The sequence below is a fragment of the Trachypithecus francoisi genome, unplaced genomic scaffold (genome assembly GCF_009764315.1).
Source record: "Trachypithecus francoisi isolate TF-2019V2 unplaced genomic scaffold, Tfra_2.0 Lachesis_group13, whole genome shotgun sequence".
Taxonomy (NCBI): Eukaryota; Metazoa; Chordata; class Mammalia; order Primates; family Cercopithecidae; genus Trachypithecus; species Trachypithecus francoisi.
In genome coordinates this window covers 125,413,437-125,434,878 of record NW_022681458.1, presented here as the reverse complement: position 1 = coordinate 125,434,878, position 21,442 = coordinate 125,413,437, and the positions used below count along the sequence as shown (strand labels likewise).

General features: G+C 39.9%; 1 protein-coding gene across 2 annotated transcripts in view; it reads right to left on the bottom strand.

Moving 5' to 3' along the window:
- Nucleotides 1–21,442, bottom strand: part of CNTNAP5 (contactin associated protein family member 5) — a 493,109-nt gene that overhangs the window by 126,380 nt on the left and 345,287 nt on the right. For both annotated transcript variants that reach the window (XM_033231817.1, XM_033231818.1), the window contains exons 15-16: nt 10,135–10,374; nt 1,960–2,184 (exon numbers count right to left, since the gene is read on the bottom strand). In XM_033231817.1, coding sequence (XP_033087708.1) covers nt 1,960–2,184; nt 10,135–10,374 — 465 coding nt within the window. The remainder of the gene's footprint in view (nt 1–1,959; nt 2,185–10,134; nt 10,375–21,442) is intronic.

Below are 21,442 nucleotides of genomic sequence, written 5' to 3'. Positions count from 1 at the left end.
TACAACTGTGCCTACGGAACTATACCCAAAAGATGCTTTGGAAAAAGTCTTGCATTGGTTGTAACCAACCATCTTACTATGGTCCAATGACATCATTAGAAGATGATATTATTTAGAATGAAGGCTGCTGGCTAACTATTGGGAAACCTGGATTCTGGTCCAGACTGTGCCACAGATTACCTCGTTGGCACGTCCACGTGCTGAACTTCTCCATGCCTCAGTGTCCTCCGTCAGCTTTATCACCCTCACAAAGCCCTGATGGGCAGAGTCTAAGACCTGCTGTGTTGATAGAATGGTCCTAATCATAATCACATAAAGGGCTATTGATAAACAGATCTAATTACTCATAGTGTTTACCCATCTCTCTTGTGGGTTCCAGATGGGCTTGGAATGAGCCATTGTCATCCTAGTCTCTATTTCTCTCTATTTTCCTTCCCTTCTATTTTTCTCTTAGAAAGAAGGACACCTGTTACATCACGTGGTCCATCGTCATTATTATTTCACTTCAGGCCTGATTCAGCATTCGATCATTTCTTTATGCCCGCACATTATTCATGGCTTTTGATGTTGTAAATAGCTGGAAAGCAAGATGAATCAAAGTGGAAAAAACCCAAGAAAAAATAAAGCAAGATAATCATTGAGAGTTTTCTCCTAAGGCCTGGAGAGGACTCTGTGTATGGGAAACACTCCGGGCTTCCTTTCTGCTAAGTCCCACCACTGTCCATGCAGAAACTCAGTGGCATGGCTTGGGCAGAATCTGCCAAGCCCCAGCCCCATCTCATGACAACAGCAGATGACAAGGGGAAGGAAGTTGTATTCTTGATCACAGTACAGTGTTTTTTGAAATCATACTATTGTATGTTCTACCCCATAAGGTTTTCATCTAATAGTATTCCTGCCATGACTGTATCGAGAATAGTCATCTTGCAGAGTGGAATTAAGCAGTATCAGAAGAAAATCTTAACTCATAGTAGCCATCCTAACTGCTGTCGTTCATCATTCCTTGCATGAAGTGTATTCCATCTTGCTTATCACTCTCAACTTCTCATCTTTCATTCTGTCCAAATTATTTTCAAAATCTGATTCTCACCTAGTACTTAAATTAATAATGGATAATTTAGGCACTAGAACCTATTAGATACCAGCAAAATGAAAAATGATCTCTTCCTCAGATACTATGCTATTGAGCTTATCACTAGTTTTGAAGTTTAAATAATAAATAAAAAATTTTAAACATTAATAGTTTATTTAGCGTTCAGAAAAAAATGCCTTGTATTTTTTGTGAATTTTGTATCAAGTTGGAGTAATTACAAAAAGAAAGGAAGTGATAACATTTTGATTTATAAAACAATAGTATTATAGTTTTGTCAAATAAAATGCCCCAAATCTTTCTGTTTCAAAATAACAAATGCCACAGTTTGTCATTATCTTAAAAAAAAGCCTGAAAAAAAGAAATCTGATTCTCAGAAGCAAGCCAGCTATTCCCCAAGGTTATGACTTATATACTAACTACTTCTCTGTAAGACCTGGACAATCACCTTCTATTAATACAGCCTGCAAGTATGCTCATTGTTTTAACAGCTCTCAGTAAAAAAGACTGCAGCATAGATGACGAAATATATGTGGCAAGTGTCCTTCTGAAATTCAGATATGCTTATGATCTTCTCCTTTGCACTTAATGGATTCCAGCACAGAATAAATAATAAAGAATTACTGCGATCCAGTTGAGGCCAATTAAAGTCAATGCATTTGGGACTTCAGCAGTGAATTGACACTGGCCCTGAATACCAATTGCAACTCATGAAGGTAAAGTATAATCAAGGATTTGGCTGGAAGTCTGGAAATAAGCTTCCCAGGTGGGACCAACTTGAGGTTGAAATTATGCAGAGTTCTGGAGGGCACACACCGTCCCTCCAGCCCAGGCTGAGACTCTGCGGAGCATCATGCCATCACACTCACCATTCTTGCAGAGCAGAACAGCCAGGAAGTCCTGAGAAGAAGAATTGATAAAGAGCAAAAGACTGGGTGTCTGGGCTGTCACAAAGCTAAATGCGATGTTTTCCTTGGATGGAGCTGAATCTGTGTAAATAGCTGAGGATGAGAGGCTTATATTCTTGGTCACAGGATAGGGTTCTTGAAACATGTAAGTAACCGACGTGCCAGCCTCAAAAACAGCAGAAACCTCTGCAAAATATAAGAGGGGAGAGCACACATTGAAATATTTAGGTCCATTGCTCATGCTAGCCATAACTGCTTTCTCTTGTTTCCTATGCACTGGGCACTGTGTGAGGAGTATTACGTGCATCAGACAACATGTTCCCCACAATAATTTTGAAGCGGCAGAAGTCACTGTCCTTATTTACAAATGAAAAACTTAATGCTCTCATAGGTAACAAACCTTGAACAGGGTTGCATAACCAGAAAAGAAAGCTCAGGTTTGCCTCCTGTGGTTTAATTCCAGCTCTACATACATCTGCAAAATAATGACCGTGTGCCGGGCTAATTTCCTGAGAAGCAAAGATAACATGTCTCTGCCTCCAGGATAGTGCATGGAGAAATATACTGGCACCATCTTACTCCCAAAACTGAGAACGTGACAGTTTTAGTTTGTGTTCTTCTTCTGGTATCTCAGGGACATTGTGGATGGTCTCTAAATACAGAGCAAGACATTGGGCTGAGCAGCAGTAATTCTCTTCAATGTTGGGTAAAGCGTGAAGAACAATGAAAACAGCAAAGAATAAATTTATGGAAAAAGTAGAAAAGGCATAGGTATCCAACTCTTAAACTCACTTTTTTAGATATGTAGGCATTGGTACTGAGTTCCAAAATACAGCCAAGACTTGGGTAAATAGGCTTTCCTATGGGAAACAGTCCCTCTAGCATAACACACTGAATGGAGATCTGCCACCACCAGGAAGAAATATCGGATCTAGAAACTGATAAAATTCATTTAGCGGGATCTGGAAATCACCCAACCTCCTTGAAGAATGCTCTAGCACACCAACTGTTACCATGTTAGTGTAGTGGAACTAGCACTGAGCGAGTCAGCACTGGATCTGGAGTCTCACTTGATTTCATGCCGACCATGTGGTCCCAGGCAAGATAATGAACTCTATGGAGAATGTTTTCTTATGTGGCGAATGGGAATCATAACACCTACCTCATCAGTATTTCTCTGATGTATGTGAGCTGATGTATGTAAAGCACTTAAGAGAGTTGCCCAGTACAGTTTGAATGTACGGAGTGTTAGAAGAGAATTTCACCTGAAGCCACCCCAATAGACTTTATACAATATATTCATTTATTAACTGCTCATCTATCCAAATGCTGAGATGCTCTCCTTAGATCAAGGCTGCTCTTGAGTGCACTTTACATTTTATCTGTATACAGTAACAGAGTGTGTTACTGGGAAGGCTCTTTCACACGGCAGCACACCTTAGATCAGGCAGCAAACCTCTGCCATAAAAACTGCACAGTAAACATGAACCCATATTGGCATGATTAATTTCCTTTTGTCCTAAATGGCATATGGAATGTTCTGAATTCTCCATGAAAGTCTCTGATTGAGTTGGTGGCACCTAGAATATAATACCTGGCTTTTGCTTCCTAATTCTATTGCAAATGTGTTCCACCTTGTGAAAATTCTGTAACAGTCTGTTACAGTGCCAAAAAATTAAAGTTGCATATTTATGCATATTGCCTAGCAGATTGGGAATACTAGTTCATCTATACTAAAGGTTCAGTGAAAGCATTTTGCGTTTATCATACAGGTTACAACCTTGGTACTTCTGATTATAAAAATACGCAGCAGACATCTGTGACAGTGAGAATTCTGGTTATCATCAGCTTGATTCAAGAATTTTCCTTGAGTAAATTTTCTCAGGGATATTTGGTCTGCATTTTGAGCTACAGCCTCTTAGTTAACAAAATAAACGACTCTTATTTGATATTTGTGTGTCTGCTTAAACAGAAGTAAAATTCAGAGCATTCCATTAGGAATAACATAAACATAGATATAGGCATATACAGGATATTACTTTTTTCTTTATACTTAAGACAATACATTAAAAATGAAAAGCATTTTGTAATTAAGGATGTCAGACCAAATTTCTGTTGTCACTCTTCCTCCAGCCCCAGTTCTAATTATTTTTAATGTTTAAATATTGTCTGTTTTATCATAAAGCTAAATTCAGCAATACACCTGGACTCTATTATTCTTTCAGTTTCTTATACTTTATAATTTAAGAGTGTAAGCTTTTGATCAGATGAACTGAGTTCGCTGAACATTGAAAACCACTGGCCAAAAAGGATAAAGACACTTAACTTGAAAGTGATTTCAAACGACCATGATGCTTCTCCAAAGCCACAGAACCACTATCAACAACACCCGTTGAGCACCCACTTGAGCATAGGTGGAAGAACCTATGCTAACTAGGTTCTGAGATGGTAAGACACACATTTTAAAAAAACTAACATCTGGGTAGGGTGTGGTGGCTCATGCCCATAATCCCAGCACATTGGGAGGCCGTGGTTGGATCACTGAGGTCAGGAGTTCGAAGTCAGCATGACCAACATGGCAAAACCCCGTCTCTACTAAAAATACAAAAATTAGCTGGATGTGGTGGCAGGCTCTTGTAATCCCAGCTACTGGGGAGGCCAAGACAGGCGAATCGCTTGAACCCAAGAGGCGGAGATTGCAGTGAGCCGAGATTGCGCCACTGCACTCCAGCCTGGGTGACAGAGAAGACTCTGTCAAACAAAACAAAACAAAACAAAAATACCAGTGGACCAATGGAAATTAACCTTGGGCTTGATGTGTTAGTGACAGAGACAATGTTTTCCAGAGCTGGATGTCTCTGAGAGAAGAGCCTCCTGAGACCTGCAAGGGGATCTCCATATCGACAGGGCATTGATGGGTGACATGAACTAGGAGGAGGAGCTGGAAATGGGATGGTACTGGAGGGTGCGTCTCTGAGCTTCTTCCATCCAGCCTGTAGACTTGGAGATAGAACCTGAATCTACCCATGTCCTGCAAACACAGAATCCCACTCGACCTCAGGTTACTCAAATATAAATCAGGATGAATTCAGTCTTGGGGTGGGTGAAAGGATTGGAAGAAAGTACATAAAAGCACAGCACACAGTAGGAACTCAATGAACAGTAGCCGGTTTTAACAATAGTAGTATAATTAGGTTTGGAATTAGAACAAACAGAAAGACCAGTCCTGGCTAATGAATAGTCTAGAAATTACCCAGAAATCATCCAAGCTGTAATTAATTTAGATAAAATCAAACAAACCGAATAAAAATAAAACAATTGGAAATTTGAACACTGAGAAATTATTTCAAAAATTATTATAATTTTATTATGATAATGATTCTGTAGTTATGTGTTTATCATGAGTGCTTATCTTTTAGCAATACACGATGTAATATTTATAGATGAAATAGTATTATATCTGGGATTTTCTTCAAAATAATAAAGGGGGAGGATAGGAGGTGAGTGTGTCGATGAAATAAAAATGATCATGTGTTTGTAACTGTTGAAGTTAGATAACCAGTGAATGGGAGTTCTTAAATTCTTCCCTGTCCTACAGCATATGTTTGCCATTTTTCCATAATAAAAAGTAAATAAATGGTATAAGTTGAAAGGAATATAAGTATTAAATGATTTCTGGACAGATTTTTGGCAATATGTAAAGAGTACCCAAATGTACATAGTTTTATTTTTTCACTGAAATTCTGTTATTAAGAAAATAATCAATATATGTGTTTATCATAGCATTATTTACACACAAAATTTTAGATAATGAAAAATTTTAATCAATAAGAAGAGCCAGCATTTAGTGAGACTTTACATGCTGTGGGCATGTGCTTTGTGGAGTGCTCATCGAATGTTAAACACGACTACCTGTGAAAGAGTTCTGCACTTGCCACATCTCATAGATGAGGAAACCAAGGAATCTTGACGTTAAGGTACACAACCAGTGTCACACAACGTGGACTGTAGATGAACCAGAACCTGAACTTGGGCAGGGGTGGTGCCAGAGCTCCATGATTTCTCTGTGAGCGGTAATGCTCTGGTAAAAGGATGGACAAGAAAAGGCAGTAGCACCAGATGGAACATATTGCAATCATTAAGGCGAATGCTTACATCTACTGATGACTTACATAGAAATGCTTTTGAAAGGAAATACAGAAAATCCAGAATATAAAATGTAATGGACAAAATTATCTTAGTTATATTAAGTGCAAGGGGAAAAAAACTAGAAGGAAGTACAAGTTCCCTATTAACGATTATTTCTGAGTATTAGATTGGGTTTTAACTTTTCTAGATTTCTAAATAAATTTTCAAACAGATTTTATAAATAATTATCTTACGTTTTAATTAGGAAGAAAAACATTTAAATTAAAACACTATGACAGTCATATCTAGGCTCTTTATTAATGGTGTGTGTGTAGGGGGATTAAGACAGCTAACGACAAACACACATCAACAAATGGTGCTGAGACCAGGATATATCCAAATGCAAAAGATTAAAGCTGGACCCTCTACCTCACAACAAATACGAAAATTCACTCATAATGCATCAAAGACCTAACTGTGAGAGGTAAAACTATAAAACTCTTAGGAGAAGCCATAGGTATAAATCTTCATGATCTTGGATTACGTAAGGGTTCCTTGGCTATGATCCTAAATATATAAGCAAAAAAGATAGGAGACTAGGGAAAATGAATTTGATCAGAATTTAAAACTTTAGCGTTTCAAAAGATACTATGAAGAAGACAAAATACAACCCATAGAACTGGAGAAAACATTTGCAAATTATGTATCTCATCAGGGAATTATATTGCAAACATACAACAAATTATTACAACTGACTAGTAAAAAGAAGAAAAAATTTAAAATCTACAAAGATGTTAGATATTTCTCCAAAAAATTTATGTATACAAATGGACAATAAGCGCAGGAAAAGATATCCAATATCATTAGTCATTAGGGAATGCAAGTCAAAACCACAATGCAATAGCATTTCATATTCATTAGGATGTCTATTATCAAAAAGTCAGACAGTAAAAAGTGTTGCCAGAAATTGGAGCCCTCATTCACTGCCAGTGAGAATGCAAAATGGAGCAGCCGCTCTGAAAAAGTTTGGCAGTTCCTCCAAAAGATTAAACCTATAGTTACTTACCGTATGACACAACAATCTCACTTCTAGGTATATATCCAAGAGGATAGACAATATGTGTCTGCACAAAAATGTGTACATATTTATAGCAGTGTTATGTATAATAGCCAAATAAATGAAACCATCCCAACATTCATTAACTGATCAATAGATGAACGGATAAACAAACTGTGGTGCTTTCACACTATGGAACACTCTTTGGCAATTAAAAATGAATAAAGTAATGATGAATATTATAACATAGATGAACTGGGAGAATAGTACGTGAAGTAAAAGAAATCAGACACAAAAAGATCACATACTCTATGGTTCTATTTATATGAAAGGCTCAGGATGGGCAAATCTACAGGAAAAGAAAGTAGATTAGTAGTTTCCAGGGATGTGGGAAGAGGTAACTGGGGAGTGACTGCTAATGACATGGAATTTTTTTTTGAGATGATGAAAATATTCTGAAACTGATGGTGGTGATGGTTATACAACTGTGTGACTATCCTAAACATCACTGAATTATACACTTTAAAAGGGTGGGTTTTATGATATATAAATTACATCTCAATAATAGAAAGAGAGAGAAAAAATACACAAAACAAAAGCTGCATATTTGAAGCGATGGAATCCTATTACCATGTTCACATATAGAATGAAATTAGGGTCACAAAGAGAATAAATGAACCGAAGACAAGCTAGATGGACCTCCTGACATTTAGCAAGTTAGTACACCTTTATGAAGCCCTAATAAGTCAAATTTAGATTTTAATACCTGCTCTATTTGTTTGGATGAGGAATATATGTTGCGGTTAATTGCTAGTTTAGTTTTTATGATGATTACTTCTTCGTACCATTATGAGAAACCAAAAAATGGCCAATGAAACATAGTTCTGACCTAGGAATTGATAATGAAAAAAAAGTCCCCAATTCTATCCAAGATATATTCAGTATTTACACACCATCTCCTTGAAATATACAGTGCCATAGTAAGTAGCATGGAAGGCTGCACCAATCGCCCAACAGACCACCCTCTGTTCAGAACCGTCTTGTAGCTGCCGGCTCCCCATTTCAGTTCTGGCCGCATTTCCCAGAGGTAGTTGGCAGGGCTCAAAGGTGTGACTGAAAAGGCCATCTTACATACATTGTGAGGACTAAATATAGAGGGAATCATTTTCTTAGAAATATCAGAAAGAACGAACAGTTTGGAAATAGTACACTACAATGCACATGGAAAGGCTAGGCACACATTTGCCTGTGTAACTTGCAGATCATAATTAAAAGTGAGAGGGAGCACAGAGATGTTGCAGCACATGCAGGGAAAAGATCCAGGGCTGAGGACGGAAGAAAATTAATAGGAATGGTTTTGGAGAAAGGAGACAACAACCACAAAAGAGAAATTAGGCAAATTTAGAACAATATGATCCAAAAGATCTTTGAATAATGTCCCCAGAGAAATGCAGAGAGGTCTCCTGTTCATGTTCTTCTAAACAAAAGTCTTGGGTAGAGATGCTGAGAAGAATGCTTGTGCATTTTAGTGCCTGGGTCTCATGGTATTTATTGTTTGTGCTCCTCCTAGCATGTGGGATGGCTTTAAGCGGAGCAGTCACACTTCTCAGGGGAAGTTGTTCAGACACCTCCCCCAGTGTGAATACCTCACAGCACTTCGCTTGTTTAGCTCATAATATGAGCCTCTGGAATGGAACCTGTTTTATTTGAAGTTTCCATGCAGTTAGCCCTAACATTTTTACCATTAATTTTCTTCCAAGAAGCATAACATGCTCTTTGGCAAGAATAAGTAAGTGATTCACATGAATTGAGGAGAAGTCCCCTGTATGAATGAACGGAGGGCTTAAACTATAGTATCCTTCAAAGAAAACAGTGAGTGCTTCTTTTCCCTTTTGTTTCTATGTTCCAACAGTAGTAAGCTGGGCTACATAAACCATTGTTTTGTAAAGGTGCTTTGAAGACGTGCTTTAATGAATTGAGAAAAATTATTTATAATTGCTATGATTGTTTGCTTGTAAATGGTGTCTCAAAGTGATTCAACCATTTTATTTGAATAATTTAAATGCTGCTCTTGAAATAGTGTTTACATTGTTTACTACACAAACGTTTTTCCATCAATTAAATAAACTTTTAAATATTGCAAAAATTGAGAGTACACCAAATATTTCTTATGTTTGAAAAATACTACGTATTCATGCTGAATATTGAGATTTTCTAGTTTCTTGAGGTATCTTGAATTTATCTAGAGAATTTACACAATGATCCTCATTCCTTGTGCAAGCTGTATGTCCGTGATTATTAATTTGTGTCAATGTAATGAATTCATGAGATTGTGAAGGGGTATACAAAAAGCCCTGGAGTAGAAATTTTGATTTTCATGTGTGTTTCAGTCCCAGCCCACCAATGAACTGAATACCAATGAGCCTTCCGACAGGGCTTTTAAAGCCTCAGACATTCGCTCAAGTCACCTGCAGAATAGAGAGATTTCACCAAATACATGGTGCTGTGTTTACTAATTTACTGATACTCTCTTTGTTGTAAAAATAATTTAAGATGGCTTAAGTATCCCTAAGGCTCCCCCAGGGCTAGATTCTACAATCCTTTGATTACATTTGCAGACAGAGAGATTGGAAGTGGAAATATTAATGTGTTCACTAACAATCTAGCTAGCAACAGAAATGTGAGTCCACCTCTTTCCCTGCTCAGTTGGCTTTTTGGCCACGGGCAGGCAGGGTGTTTTCCTGTAATTATCCATCCAGTTCAGTTGCATTGCCAGTGAACACACGCAATACCAACAAGTATACGCAATTACGTTGAGGAACTATGCAGACTCTTTAAACAGAGGGAGAGTAGATGATAAAGACCGTCTCAGAGTGTGAGTATCACATGGCCTGATCATAGCATGTAGGTGATATACCACTGCACTCAGGAGAAGGGAGCGCCTAAGGTACCTTTTTTGCAAAAGGGCCCTTCATAAGGTGAATTGGTGCAATCGCACAGGTAGCCATTGTGCTTCTCCACACACTTGCCCCCGTTGTGGCAGATGCTGCCGTAGCTGCTGCAGTGACCCGGGCAGCCTGGCCTGACTCCAGATGTGACCTTTGCCCTCTCTTCCAGGTCCAGTTTCTGTCCATTCAAGTGTAAGGAGCGAATGCATCCTAGGAAGCCTTTCTGTCTGGATGACGTTCCCCCTAAGAGATTAAATAAAAGGAAACAAATGTAAGGTATTATAGGGCTCAATACATTTAGGTTTAATGTTGGCATGGGTAGGAGTTAAGTAGTCCTCTGTTGCCATGCAGGGCTAAATTAATTTTTTATTAAAGTTTCCAGTGAGAGTTGGAATTCCAAAGAGCCTCAAAAAAAAAAAAAAAAAAAAAAATGCATGTCCTAGAAACATGGGTGGAGCTAGAGGCCACTATCTTTAGCAAACTAAGGTAGGAACAGAAAACCAAATACCCCATAGTCTCATTTACAAGTGGGAGGTAAATGATGAGAATACTTGGACGCAGAGGGGAGCAACAGACACTGGGTCCTACTTGAGGGTGTCGGTGGGAGGAGGGAGAAAATCAGAGAAATATAACTATTGGGTACTAAGCTTAGTACCTGGAGGACAAAATAATCTATACAACAAATCCCCATTACACAAGTTTACCTATATAATAAACCTGCAAATCTACCCCTGAACCTAAAATAAAAGTTAAGAAAAAAATACACATCCTTGTAGGCTGGGAACCCCGTCCCTCAGGCTCTTGCCGTATACACACAAAAAAAGTGAAAGATTATAATTCCTGTATTTTACAGGTTTAAGAGTAAAACTTCAGATGGCCATGTTTCTTGTGAAAAAAAAAAAAGTTCTTACACAGTCTACAGCACAGTTTCATCTGAAGTGGAAGGCACAGAGTGGGACTGTCCTTTCTGGCAAAGTTAGACAGCAGCTGTTAAGTACACCAACTTAGAAAACTTCAATAGGCTTCCTAATGCTTATGCAGTGCAGTGCAGTGGAGTGGAAGGTGGGTAGACCAGAGCCAGATAGACATGGAGTCAAACTTATGTCACTCACTGATTAGCCATATTGACATTAGAATTACTTAAGTCTCAGCTACTTGATCTATAAAATAAAAATCAATCTATTGTGCGGGTGTATGGTGAGGCTTCATTAAGATCATAGAGTAGGCCAGGCGCGCTGGCGCATGACTGTCATCCCAGCATTTTGGGAGGCCAAGACAGGCTGATCACCTGAGGTCAGGAGTTCAAGACCAGCCTGGCCAACATGGTGAAACCCCATTTCTTCTTTTTTTTTTTTTGAGACGGAGTCTCGTTCTGTGGCCCGGGCTGGAGTGCAGTGGCCGGATCTCAGCTCACTGCAAGCTCCGCCTCCCGGGTTCACGCCATTCTCCTGCCTCAGCCTCCCGAGTAGCTGGGACTGCAGGCGCCCGCCACCTCACCCGGCTAGTTTTTTTTTGTATTTTTTAGTAGAGACGGGGTTTCACCATGTTAGCTAGGATGGTCTCGATCTCCTGACCTCGTGATCCGCCCGCCTCAGCCTCCCAAAGTGCTGGGATTACAGGCTTGAGCCACCGCGCCCGGCTGAAACCCCATTTCTAATAAAAATACAAAAATTAGCCAGGCATGGTGGCAGGCGCCTGTAATTCCAGCTACTTGGGAGGCTGAGGCAGGAGAATCACTTGAACCCAGGAGGCTGAGGCAGAGGAATAGCTTGAACCAGGGAGGCTGAGGCTGCAGTGAGCCGAGATCACACTATTGCACTCCAGCCTGGGCCACAAGGCAAGACTCTGTCTCAAAAAAGAAAGGAAGAGAAAGAAAGGAAGGAATGAAGGAAGGAAGGAAGGGAGGGAGGGAGGGAGGGAGAGAAAGAAAATTATATAGAGTACAATACTGTTCAATCACTGCTGCTCCTTTATGCCTTCTCTTGCACCTTTACAATGGCTAGAATCAGGTCCTTAATATATATGTGCTGATTAATCCTTGAGCTTTTTCTCACATTATGATTTAGAAGACAGATTTCTTTTTGCAAGCGTACACAATAGGCTTGTAAGTTTCTGCTGAGGATATATCTTGTAGGTTTCAGAGAGATTTTATGTTTCTTGAAAATTATTCAAGAATCAGGCAGACTTAATATTTCAGAGTGTTTTGTTCCCATCAGAAATCCAGTATTCCACCAGCTTACCCCTCTGATATCAAAAAAATGTGTGTTGAGAGACAAGCCAGGAAACTAAACTAAGTCCCATTAGAAGGTATTTATTTGGTGCTGAAACTCGTGGGAGAACCCAGGGCAGGCGGAGGTACAGCCTGGCCTTAAAGAACACAACTTTTGTTTCAAATCCTCAGACTCAAGTCTACACATATGGATGAGTAAAAGCCACACACAGGTCTCTGAGGTCTGCCAGATGTACTGATGGAGAGGAGGAGAAGGTGGAAGGGAAAATACCAAGGTCAGGACCAACTTGTCATTCATTTTCTGTACCCTTAGGATCTCTCATCTGAGCCTCATTCTAGAAATTATTCTACAACCTTATTAAATCTTTGTCTGGCAAATGACCAGAGACAAATGTGTTCTTATCAAAGTGGATTGGATGAGAAATTGAAATGCATAATCTTAGACAGGGAATAGAGATGTTAAGTGAGAAACAAAGTTGTAAGTTAAAGGAATGAATAGATAATTCAAAGAATTCCTGGCATTAGTCAGACTGTCCCAGTGGTGGGTCAAGGGCTCTGAGGAAAGCAAGGAAATGATTAGAAACAGGGAGGACGTGAGGGGGACATGGGGCAGGGGAGAGTGGGGAGAGAAGGGCTGGTTCTCCTAAATCCCACCAGGTCAGCAGACTCATAAATATATGTATGACATTCACTTGTTACCTCCAAAGACATTTATCCTAAGGGATAAATCTTGTCTTGCATAGAATACAATATGTGTTCAATTATTATATTTTCAGTTCCCACAAGTGATACCCAAGCAGGCCAGGAGGCCAAACCCAAATTGCATTCTCCTGTCTGTCTCAATTTTGGTAAGTAAATCTCTTTAACCACAAGATAAATCAATTATAAGCACAAGCAGATCATAGAGGAAGGTTCATTCTTTCCTAGAGAGTGTGTAGAATAAAGAGGAGAGGATTTATGTAGTCAAATGTTTTGTTTGGTTTTGTTTTTCTCCTTTTGTAGTCACTCCCCATAGTGGATTTGAATAACTCTTCATGTACCTTGTTAGTGTCATTTTTCTTTTAGCAGAAGTGAAGAACGAAAGATCTATTGTACATTTTCTTGCATGTGACTTAGTCAACAAGTTTATTAATGGAGGAGAAGATGACTGGGGTCGGTAGTTTCTTGGACAAAAATGCACTCCTTAGGGTTTGAGACTTACAGAGCCTGGTGATAGTGACACAAAACGGGGGGATTATTTCAATTACAGATGCTGACGAAACATAATGACACAGTGAGTTATGAACTCAATTGCACAGTGAACTAAATTTCCATTTTTAACTGGTTGTTTTAGTCTTTACAAAGGAGAAAAGTAGGAGTACGTTTGCTTTTCCCTTTTTTCTTTTTCTTTTCTTTTTCTTTTTTTTTTTTTTTTTTGAGACGGAGTCTCGCTCTGTCGCCCAGGCTGGAGTGCAGTGGCAGGATCTCAGCTCACTGCAAGCTCCGCCTCCCGGGTTCACGCCATTCTCCTGCCTCAGCCTCTCCAGTAGCTGGGACTACAGGTGCCCGCCACCATGCCCGGCTAATGTTTTGTATTTTTAGTAGAGACAGGGCTTCACCGTGCCTTTTCTTTATAAAGAGAATAATTTTTTTTAAAGCGGCCCTTCTTACCTACTCTGTGTAGAGTCACTGGAGGCGTGAATCTTCTGTAAAACTTATTGTACAGAAACAGAAAGGCAACGGTAATCTTCCCTCATCCCCCTGGCTCATCCTCTTCCTCCTCTACCCCAGCCCTGCGGATTTTCTCTCCCTCTCCCAGAAATCTCTATTTCTGAATCCATTTGCTTGTCTCTCTCTCTCTTCTCTTTCCTTCTTCCTTCCTTTCTCTTTCTTTTCTTTTCTCCTTCCTGCAAAAACATGCTACCTTCAGCCCCTGCTCTTCCTTTCTATTCGTCGTTTTGTGGCCAGAATTAATGCAAATTTGAAAATGTGATTCTGCTGTATGTGGTTGACAACCTTCGGAAACTAGTCATTGTCCTAGGGATCAAGCTGAAATTCCTGATCACAACTGACACAGCAAGGGAGATCTGGCCTCCCCTTACCTCACCAGCTTCTTTCTCCCACACTTCCTGCACTGACATCAGTGCACCAAGCATTCCGAACCACTTGTGGTTCTCATGCCACATGACCTATCTAGACTTTGGACCTCTTCACGTATGTCGTATTTCCTAGTATATTATCCATCCCCCTGCACTCCACTGCTTGTCCTACACTACCCCTGCAGTCGCAGACACGCACACCTGAACTCATATAAACGTATTAGTCATTTGTCTTTCTACTCACCAAGCACTTGCTTATTTTAATTATTTGTCAATTTTTTAAAAAACACAAAAAAATACTTTTAAAAATTCTAGTTAGTTCCTCATTGAAAAATCAGAACATCTCTTAACAATGACCCTGCTTTCTTGCATGGCAGTTCTCAGCTGCACTGGGGTCAGCTCCTTTAAGATAGGGCATGCACTCTCGGCTTGACCACAGACCCCACCAGGAAGACTTCATTCATTCATGTTGCCTTCCTGGCCACTGCAAGTATTTAATTTTTCCCCTGTTGCTCTAGTATACTTTTATTTTTACTTGTTTGTTTCTTGTATACAGTTCACTCTGATTTTAGAAAAACAAAAAACATGTAGCATTATACTTAGAGAAGCTTAAGGGTTTTTCTTTTTCTTTTTCTTTTTCTTTCTCAGCCTTAATCTGTGAGCTCTTTGAGGACCAGAGCAATGCCTCTGGTTCTAAAAACACTATTAAAAGATACTAGTCATACTAGTTGTAGGCTAGAAACTTTATACTAAACTCATTAAATTGTCAATGGGAAAGAAGGTATTCTTCATATCATTCACATTGCCTAAGAAAACTTAACATCAGAGATTGCTTTGGCCAGAGTCGGGAATTCAACAGATTTTATGTGGCAAAACCTGGAGTCACACTGGACCTGGTGATCTTCAAAGCCTGCAAGTAGCTCCTTGCCCTAAAATTCTAGACGATTTGGGTCAATACCACAACTAAGTGATTCTTCCACTTTCTTCCTCTTGTCTCTTATATGTTTTCTTTCACCAAATAATATACCAGCATGCATTTATTCTCTCGGCTTCCCTATCAGTCTTTTTGACAACTTAGACCATTAGTTGGCTGGCCTAGCTAGAAGCAATTTTGTATGATACTCTTCAGTTGGCCCTTGGTATCAAGTGGGTTCATTATGATGATGTTTCCTTGGACTGACTATGAATCAACTCTTAAAAACCTCACTACCATCATTCTAAGCCTGTCTTTGAAAACCTCCATGTGTCAGTCGGACAAATGCTCATTGCTTCCAGAGAAGCATCTCAATTCCTTGTGCCCTCCTTGAGCACAAACGCGGAGCCTCTATTTCTCTCATGTGTGTCTGCTCTGTCCTGCACATGCTCCAGCAAAACTCGTTTTCAGAGAAGCCCCTGGAAAGACACAGACTGCATCAGATCAGGCTCTTATTTCACAAAAATAGTACAGTGCCACCTTTCCATCCTCCCATCTTCCCTCCCACCCTTTCTTCCTGCCTTAATTTTTTTTCTGCCCTTGAACATGGAGCAGATTGTTTTCTACTGAAGTTCAGCTGCATTTACCACCTAGATTTCAAAAAGTGGCAAAGGTTTAGCATACACATGATGAGTAACAACAAGTACACTAACCATCAATTATCTTATTTTTTAAGCCCTGGTTCTCCAGTTGGCAGAATCTTGGTACCAGGAGGAAATCCTACTGGAGACTTTAATTTAAAAATGTGATTTCCTTAAGGATACAGCATGTGTCTAGTTGAGTTTTGCCAGATAGAGAGATTTCTTGCTCAGGAATCACTAAACACACACTATTTAATAATACTGGCAGTATTAACTGGATGCCCAAAATGTAAAATAATAATAATAGTGATCAGAACTAAGAATTTATTTAATATCAAAACCTTCTACATGCGTCATTGATTTAATCCTCACTACAAATTGTGACACCTCCAATCAAATGCCAAATCCCCTCACGAAACTGGAAAAGAACTTAGTGATAACTTGAATTTGGTTAACAGATTAAAATAATTTCCTTATTTGTTTGGTATAAATAAATGTTGTGAAAGACTTGTGAATAATAATTCATCAATGCATGTCAAGAGACATTACAGCATTGTTATTACTGGCTTTATTGCACTTTTTAAAGAAAATAGCTGAAAATGGAGCTCGGAGGAAGATTACAAGCAGAAATATTAATATTTAATTGATCTTTTGAAATAGTTGTTACAGACTGGGGGAGGGAAGTGTCTGACAAAAGAGAATGAGACATAAGTCATGGTAATTCTATATGGGGAACTACTTATAAAACCATTAAAACTTATGATGATGAGAAAACTCAACATCAGTGATTGAGGCTGTTTTTAGCACCGTGTTTTATTTTTTCTTGTGTTCAAAAACAAATGCAAAAGTGCACAGGAATATACGACTTGATAATTTTTCACAAACTGAACACACCAAAGTAACTAGCAACCAGATCAAAAGACAGAATTTTACAAGCACGCCAGAAACTTCCTTCCAGTCACCAACCACTCCCTTCCGAGAATACCGCTAACCTGTTTCTGAAATCAGAGGTTGAATATGATTTAAATGGAATCATATTGCATGTACTATTTTGACCCTGGCTTCTTTTCCCTAGCATTGCATTGATGTCATTTGTCCATATTAATAACAGAAGCTGTACAGTGTTCTGGTTTGAGAAACATTTCATAAATCATCTTTCTTTCTACTGTCAATGGGCATAGTACAGGTTTTGGTATTATGAATAGTGCTGCCATGAGTAATCTTCTGTATTTATTTTGGTTCATATTTGTGTTAGTGTATACCTAGGAGTAGAACTGTTGGTCACAGGGTATGCGTATGTTTGACTTCAGTAGATAATGCAAAAGAGTTCTCTTAACTGTTTCAATTTATACTCCCACCAACAATAAATTAAATTTTAATTGTTTGCATTCTCAGAATGATGCTTTTTTTTAAAAAAGAAAAAAGTTATTTGGTCAATATGCTAAATGCCAGTGATTATTTTACAAACTACAGATGAAAAAAAAAAATGAGAGCAATTGAACTAAAATTCTCCCAGCCCTAGGATACTTATTGGAAATCTGATTTACACTTTCCATTTCTACCTATGGCTTGTGGTTGGTCTGAAGCCTCCCCTATACTGTGTTCAAACTAGATCTTTCCTACTGTTTAAGGTCCACATGACCTTCTAGTACAGAAAAAGGTGTCAATTTCACAATACATAATGATGGGGACAAGTTAGAATAACAATAATAACGAGGATAAAATACTGAAATATCTAGAGGCTTTTAGTCTTTTGTGAACACAAAGCAAGCAGGACACATTATCATCCATAATTTCCTGCTGAGCATGCAGCCACCATCAGAGGTTACATGGCCTTCAGGAATAAATGGAAGGAAGCAAGGTGGCTTTGCAGAAGATAAAAGAGGAGAAAAAATGAGGGTGAATAAACAAAAGGATAAAAAATGATGGAACCAGAGGAAATGCATAACACAATATGCTTTGACTGAAAGGGGAAAACTGCAGGCTTCAGAAATTCTAAGAGAGTGGAGATATTATAAAAAAGAAATGGACCTCATCTACCTATGCACACATATACATATATATGACTGCTCCACTGCCCTCCATTACTGCTTTTGGAGCACTCTCCTCTGGGCAAGGACTATTTCTTATTAGTGGGTGCGTGGGTGAGAATCTCGTAGCCTGAATCTGCCCTTCAGGGCATCAACCTCATCCTGACAGTGACCCCCACCATGTTTTTGATGAATTAATTTATCTGTGAAAGGATGGGAGATAAAAGGTAGAAAAGGAAGGATCCTTGAGGATAAGAGTTTGTGGGAAAATGGCAGAGAATGAGAAGCAAAAGTGCACCCAACTCTCTCATTGATATAAGCACCATCTCTATTTTAAGACAAACCCGAGCTCAAAGCAGGCCCCAGTGCAGTGTAGATGGTGGCGGGGAATGCAGTGTCCACGTTGAGTACCCCAAATAGACAGCAGGGTCCGGAAGGATGGTCTGTCTTAGGCCCTGAGGCATTTGGCCTCCAGGTGTCCTCCCAGATACCTGAATAAGTGAGTGATTGACTTAGCAAGGTAAGAGACCTGCTTCCTACACAGTGAGTGGGCACACAAGTCTCAGGCTGCCTTCGAAGGGCTAATTTCCTCAGACACTGTACTCACTGCAAATTAATCTTATTTCCCCAATATAAGAAAGAGAGAGGCAGGAAATAAATAGTTACACAACGTAAGGGAAACAAAGTCTGGGGCCTGCCTCTGCATGGAGTTGGGAGCTGCATCCAGTTTACCCTGCTCATACCACCTTGAATACATACCACATACCACAGCATGAAGGACTTACCACTAGAAAATCCAACTCACCTCTTCCCTGAGCCTGTACCTCCTAAAGAGCGAATGGATCTTATTTATCTCCATGACCCCATTGCCCAGCCCAGGGCTGATTGAGCATGCACTCAGAAAATAGTTGCTTAGTTAATTACGGAAGGAAAAGAATGTGAGTGGGGAAAAAAAGGATAAAGGACAAAGAAGAGCAAGTAGAAGTGCAGAATCAGAACCCTGCCCCGCACTCCCCATCCCGCAAAATGCTCCAAACTCCACCGAAGCACCCATGGGCTTTTAAAGACTCTTTTGGGTAAAATAGTAGGAAAGGAGGAGGTTGATCCCTGGGAGAATGAAGAATAAATTCTGATTAAAGAAAAGCATTTCAATTTAAAACAATCATATAGTCTGGCTTTTTGCTGTGCTTTATTCTCAGTCCAGACCAAGAGAAGGTCAGTGGCTGAGGTAAAATCCTGACTGCCCAGAAGGCATTGCAAATGTGTGAGGAGTGTGGTCAGCTTTCAGTGTATTTCTGGTATCCTCGAATCACAAGTAAAGGTCCAATTTCTGGTCTGGGCATATCCTCTCACTGCCAGATCAGACACAATTCTCTGATTTGGAGAAACAACCCAAAAAAGACTGTCTTACTGAACAGATCAGGGTGAAGTAACAGCAGTGAGAATGCAATTTAGCAATAACCATTCCGAAGCAGGCGTATGTGAACCATATAGTAATCTGAAAATGTGGTTTTGAAATCCCTTTATCTTTCAAGTTGATGGCTAAGAAAATGGCAAGAAACTTTCCCCCTTTATAAGGACTGGCCTTCAGCTTTTGAGGCACTCACACTCCAACTACAGCAGTGTGTGGGGACATTTCTGTTGATTTGTGAGAAGAGGTAAAATCCAGCATAGGGAGGGATCCTTCCCTGTGGAGCCATTACACTAATTGAGTGTGCCATTTAAATGTCCAAACCCCTCAGTTTCCAAAAGGAGTGTCTCATTATTCCACTGGGGTGAGGGCACAAATCATTTCCCATTTGAAACAGTCTTTTGCTTGCCATTCTTATTTAAGCACCCTTAAAAGAAAATCCCAAGTGGAACAGGGACATCTATTGCTGCATTCAGTGTTTGAAACTGATTTGCAAGGTATTGATTATTATTAAGCCCAGTGGGCAGATGGAATAACTGAGGCTCAGAGAAAGTAAGTGGCTTGCCTAATACCATAAAGCCACTAGTGGAATGGACCGAACTGGGAGCTCTGCCTTCATTCACTTTCATTAATTCATTAGATTTTTATTTATTTATTTATTTATTTATTTATTTTTATTTTTGAGACAGAGTCTCGCTCTGTCGCCCAGGCTGGAGTGCAGTGGCCAGATCTCAGCTCACTGCAAGCTCCGCCTCCCGGGTTTATGTCATTCTCCTGCCTCAGCCTCTCAAGTAGCTGGGACTACAGGCGCCCGCCACCACACCTGGCTAGTTTTTTTGTATTTTTTAGTAGAGACGGGGTTTCACCGTGTTAGCCAGGATGGTCTCGATCTCCTGACCTCGTGATCTGCCCGTCTCGGCCTCTCAAAGTGCTGGGATTACAGGCGTGAGCCACCGCGCCCGGCCAATTCATTAGATTTTTATTGAACGCTAAATATATTAGAAAACCTTTAGTGGTCCCAGAGATATGAAGATCAATTAGACACTATGTCTTCCCACAAAGAAACTCCTAGGTCAGTATAATTCAGTAAATTCAGGTCAGTATAATCAGGCATATTGTGTGTGTTCACAGAGATGTGGGGGTGTACCAGGATAGACTCCCTTGAGAGGAGGTGGTTCATCTGACTCATCGAAATCTACATTATCAATGAAGAGGAGTCTGTCAGGTAGATCGGGGTGGGGGCAGGCCCATTTTAGTTTGAGTACCAGGACCTTCGAAGGGTAATGAAGCAAAACCATGCAAACTTGGTCTTAATAACCTATTAGCATTAAACAGTGTTTTGGAAAAAGAAAGTAGGAGGGGAAGAGGCATTATTTGATAGCTAATTCTCAAGAGAAATGAAAAATAAATTTCACTTAAATTAATTCGATTTAAAAGAAGCGTGTGTATGTGTGTATGAGCATGCACACACGTGTGTAAATTGCATGAAAAATGTATCTAATTCTGTCTCAGGTTAAGTTCACCAGAAAGCAAGTTCTGTGATGGAGTTAAGGGTACAGGATACTTTTAGGGGAAACCTTGGAAACCAGACTTATGGTTGGACAGAAGAAAAAGAAAGTATGAATGGGCAGAGAAGTGAGCTATGGTGGTGGCCCAACATCAGCCCAGCACAGTCCCACCAGGAGTGCTGGGGCCAGAACAAATAACCAGAGATGTTCCTTCTTGGGCCCAGTGGTTGTGCCTTTGCACTCTGGCTCAGTCACTGGATGTGAATCCCCCTGGAAAGGACGTGACCTTGGTCAAGGTTTTCTCTGCAGCTGAGGCAGCTTCTGAAGGCGCAGACATATGAGGACTGTCCACCAACAGCACTCCCAGCCGCAGGGCAAGTCCTTCTTTGAAGGGAGACCTGGACAGCAGATTACGAGGTCTACCACAAGTCCCTAAGCCTCTCTGCGCACGGAAGATGAGCCTGAGACCTGATCCTTTTTACCTTGAGACATGAATGATA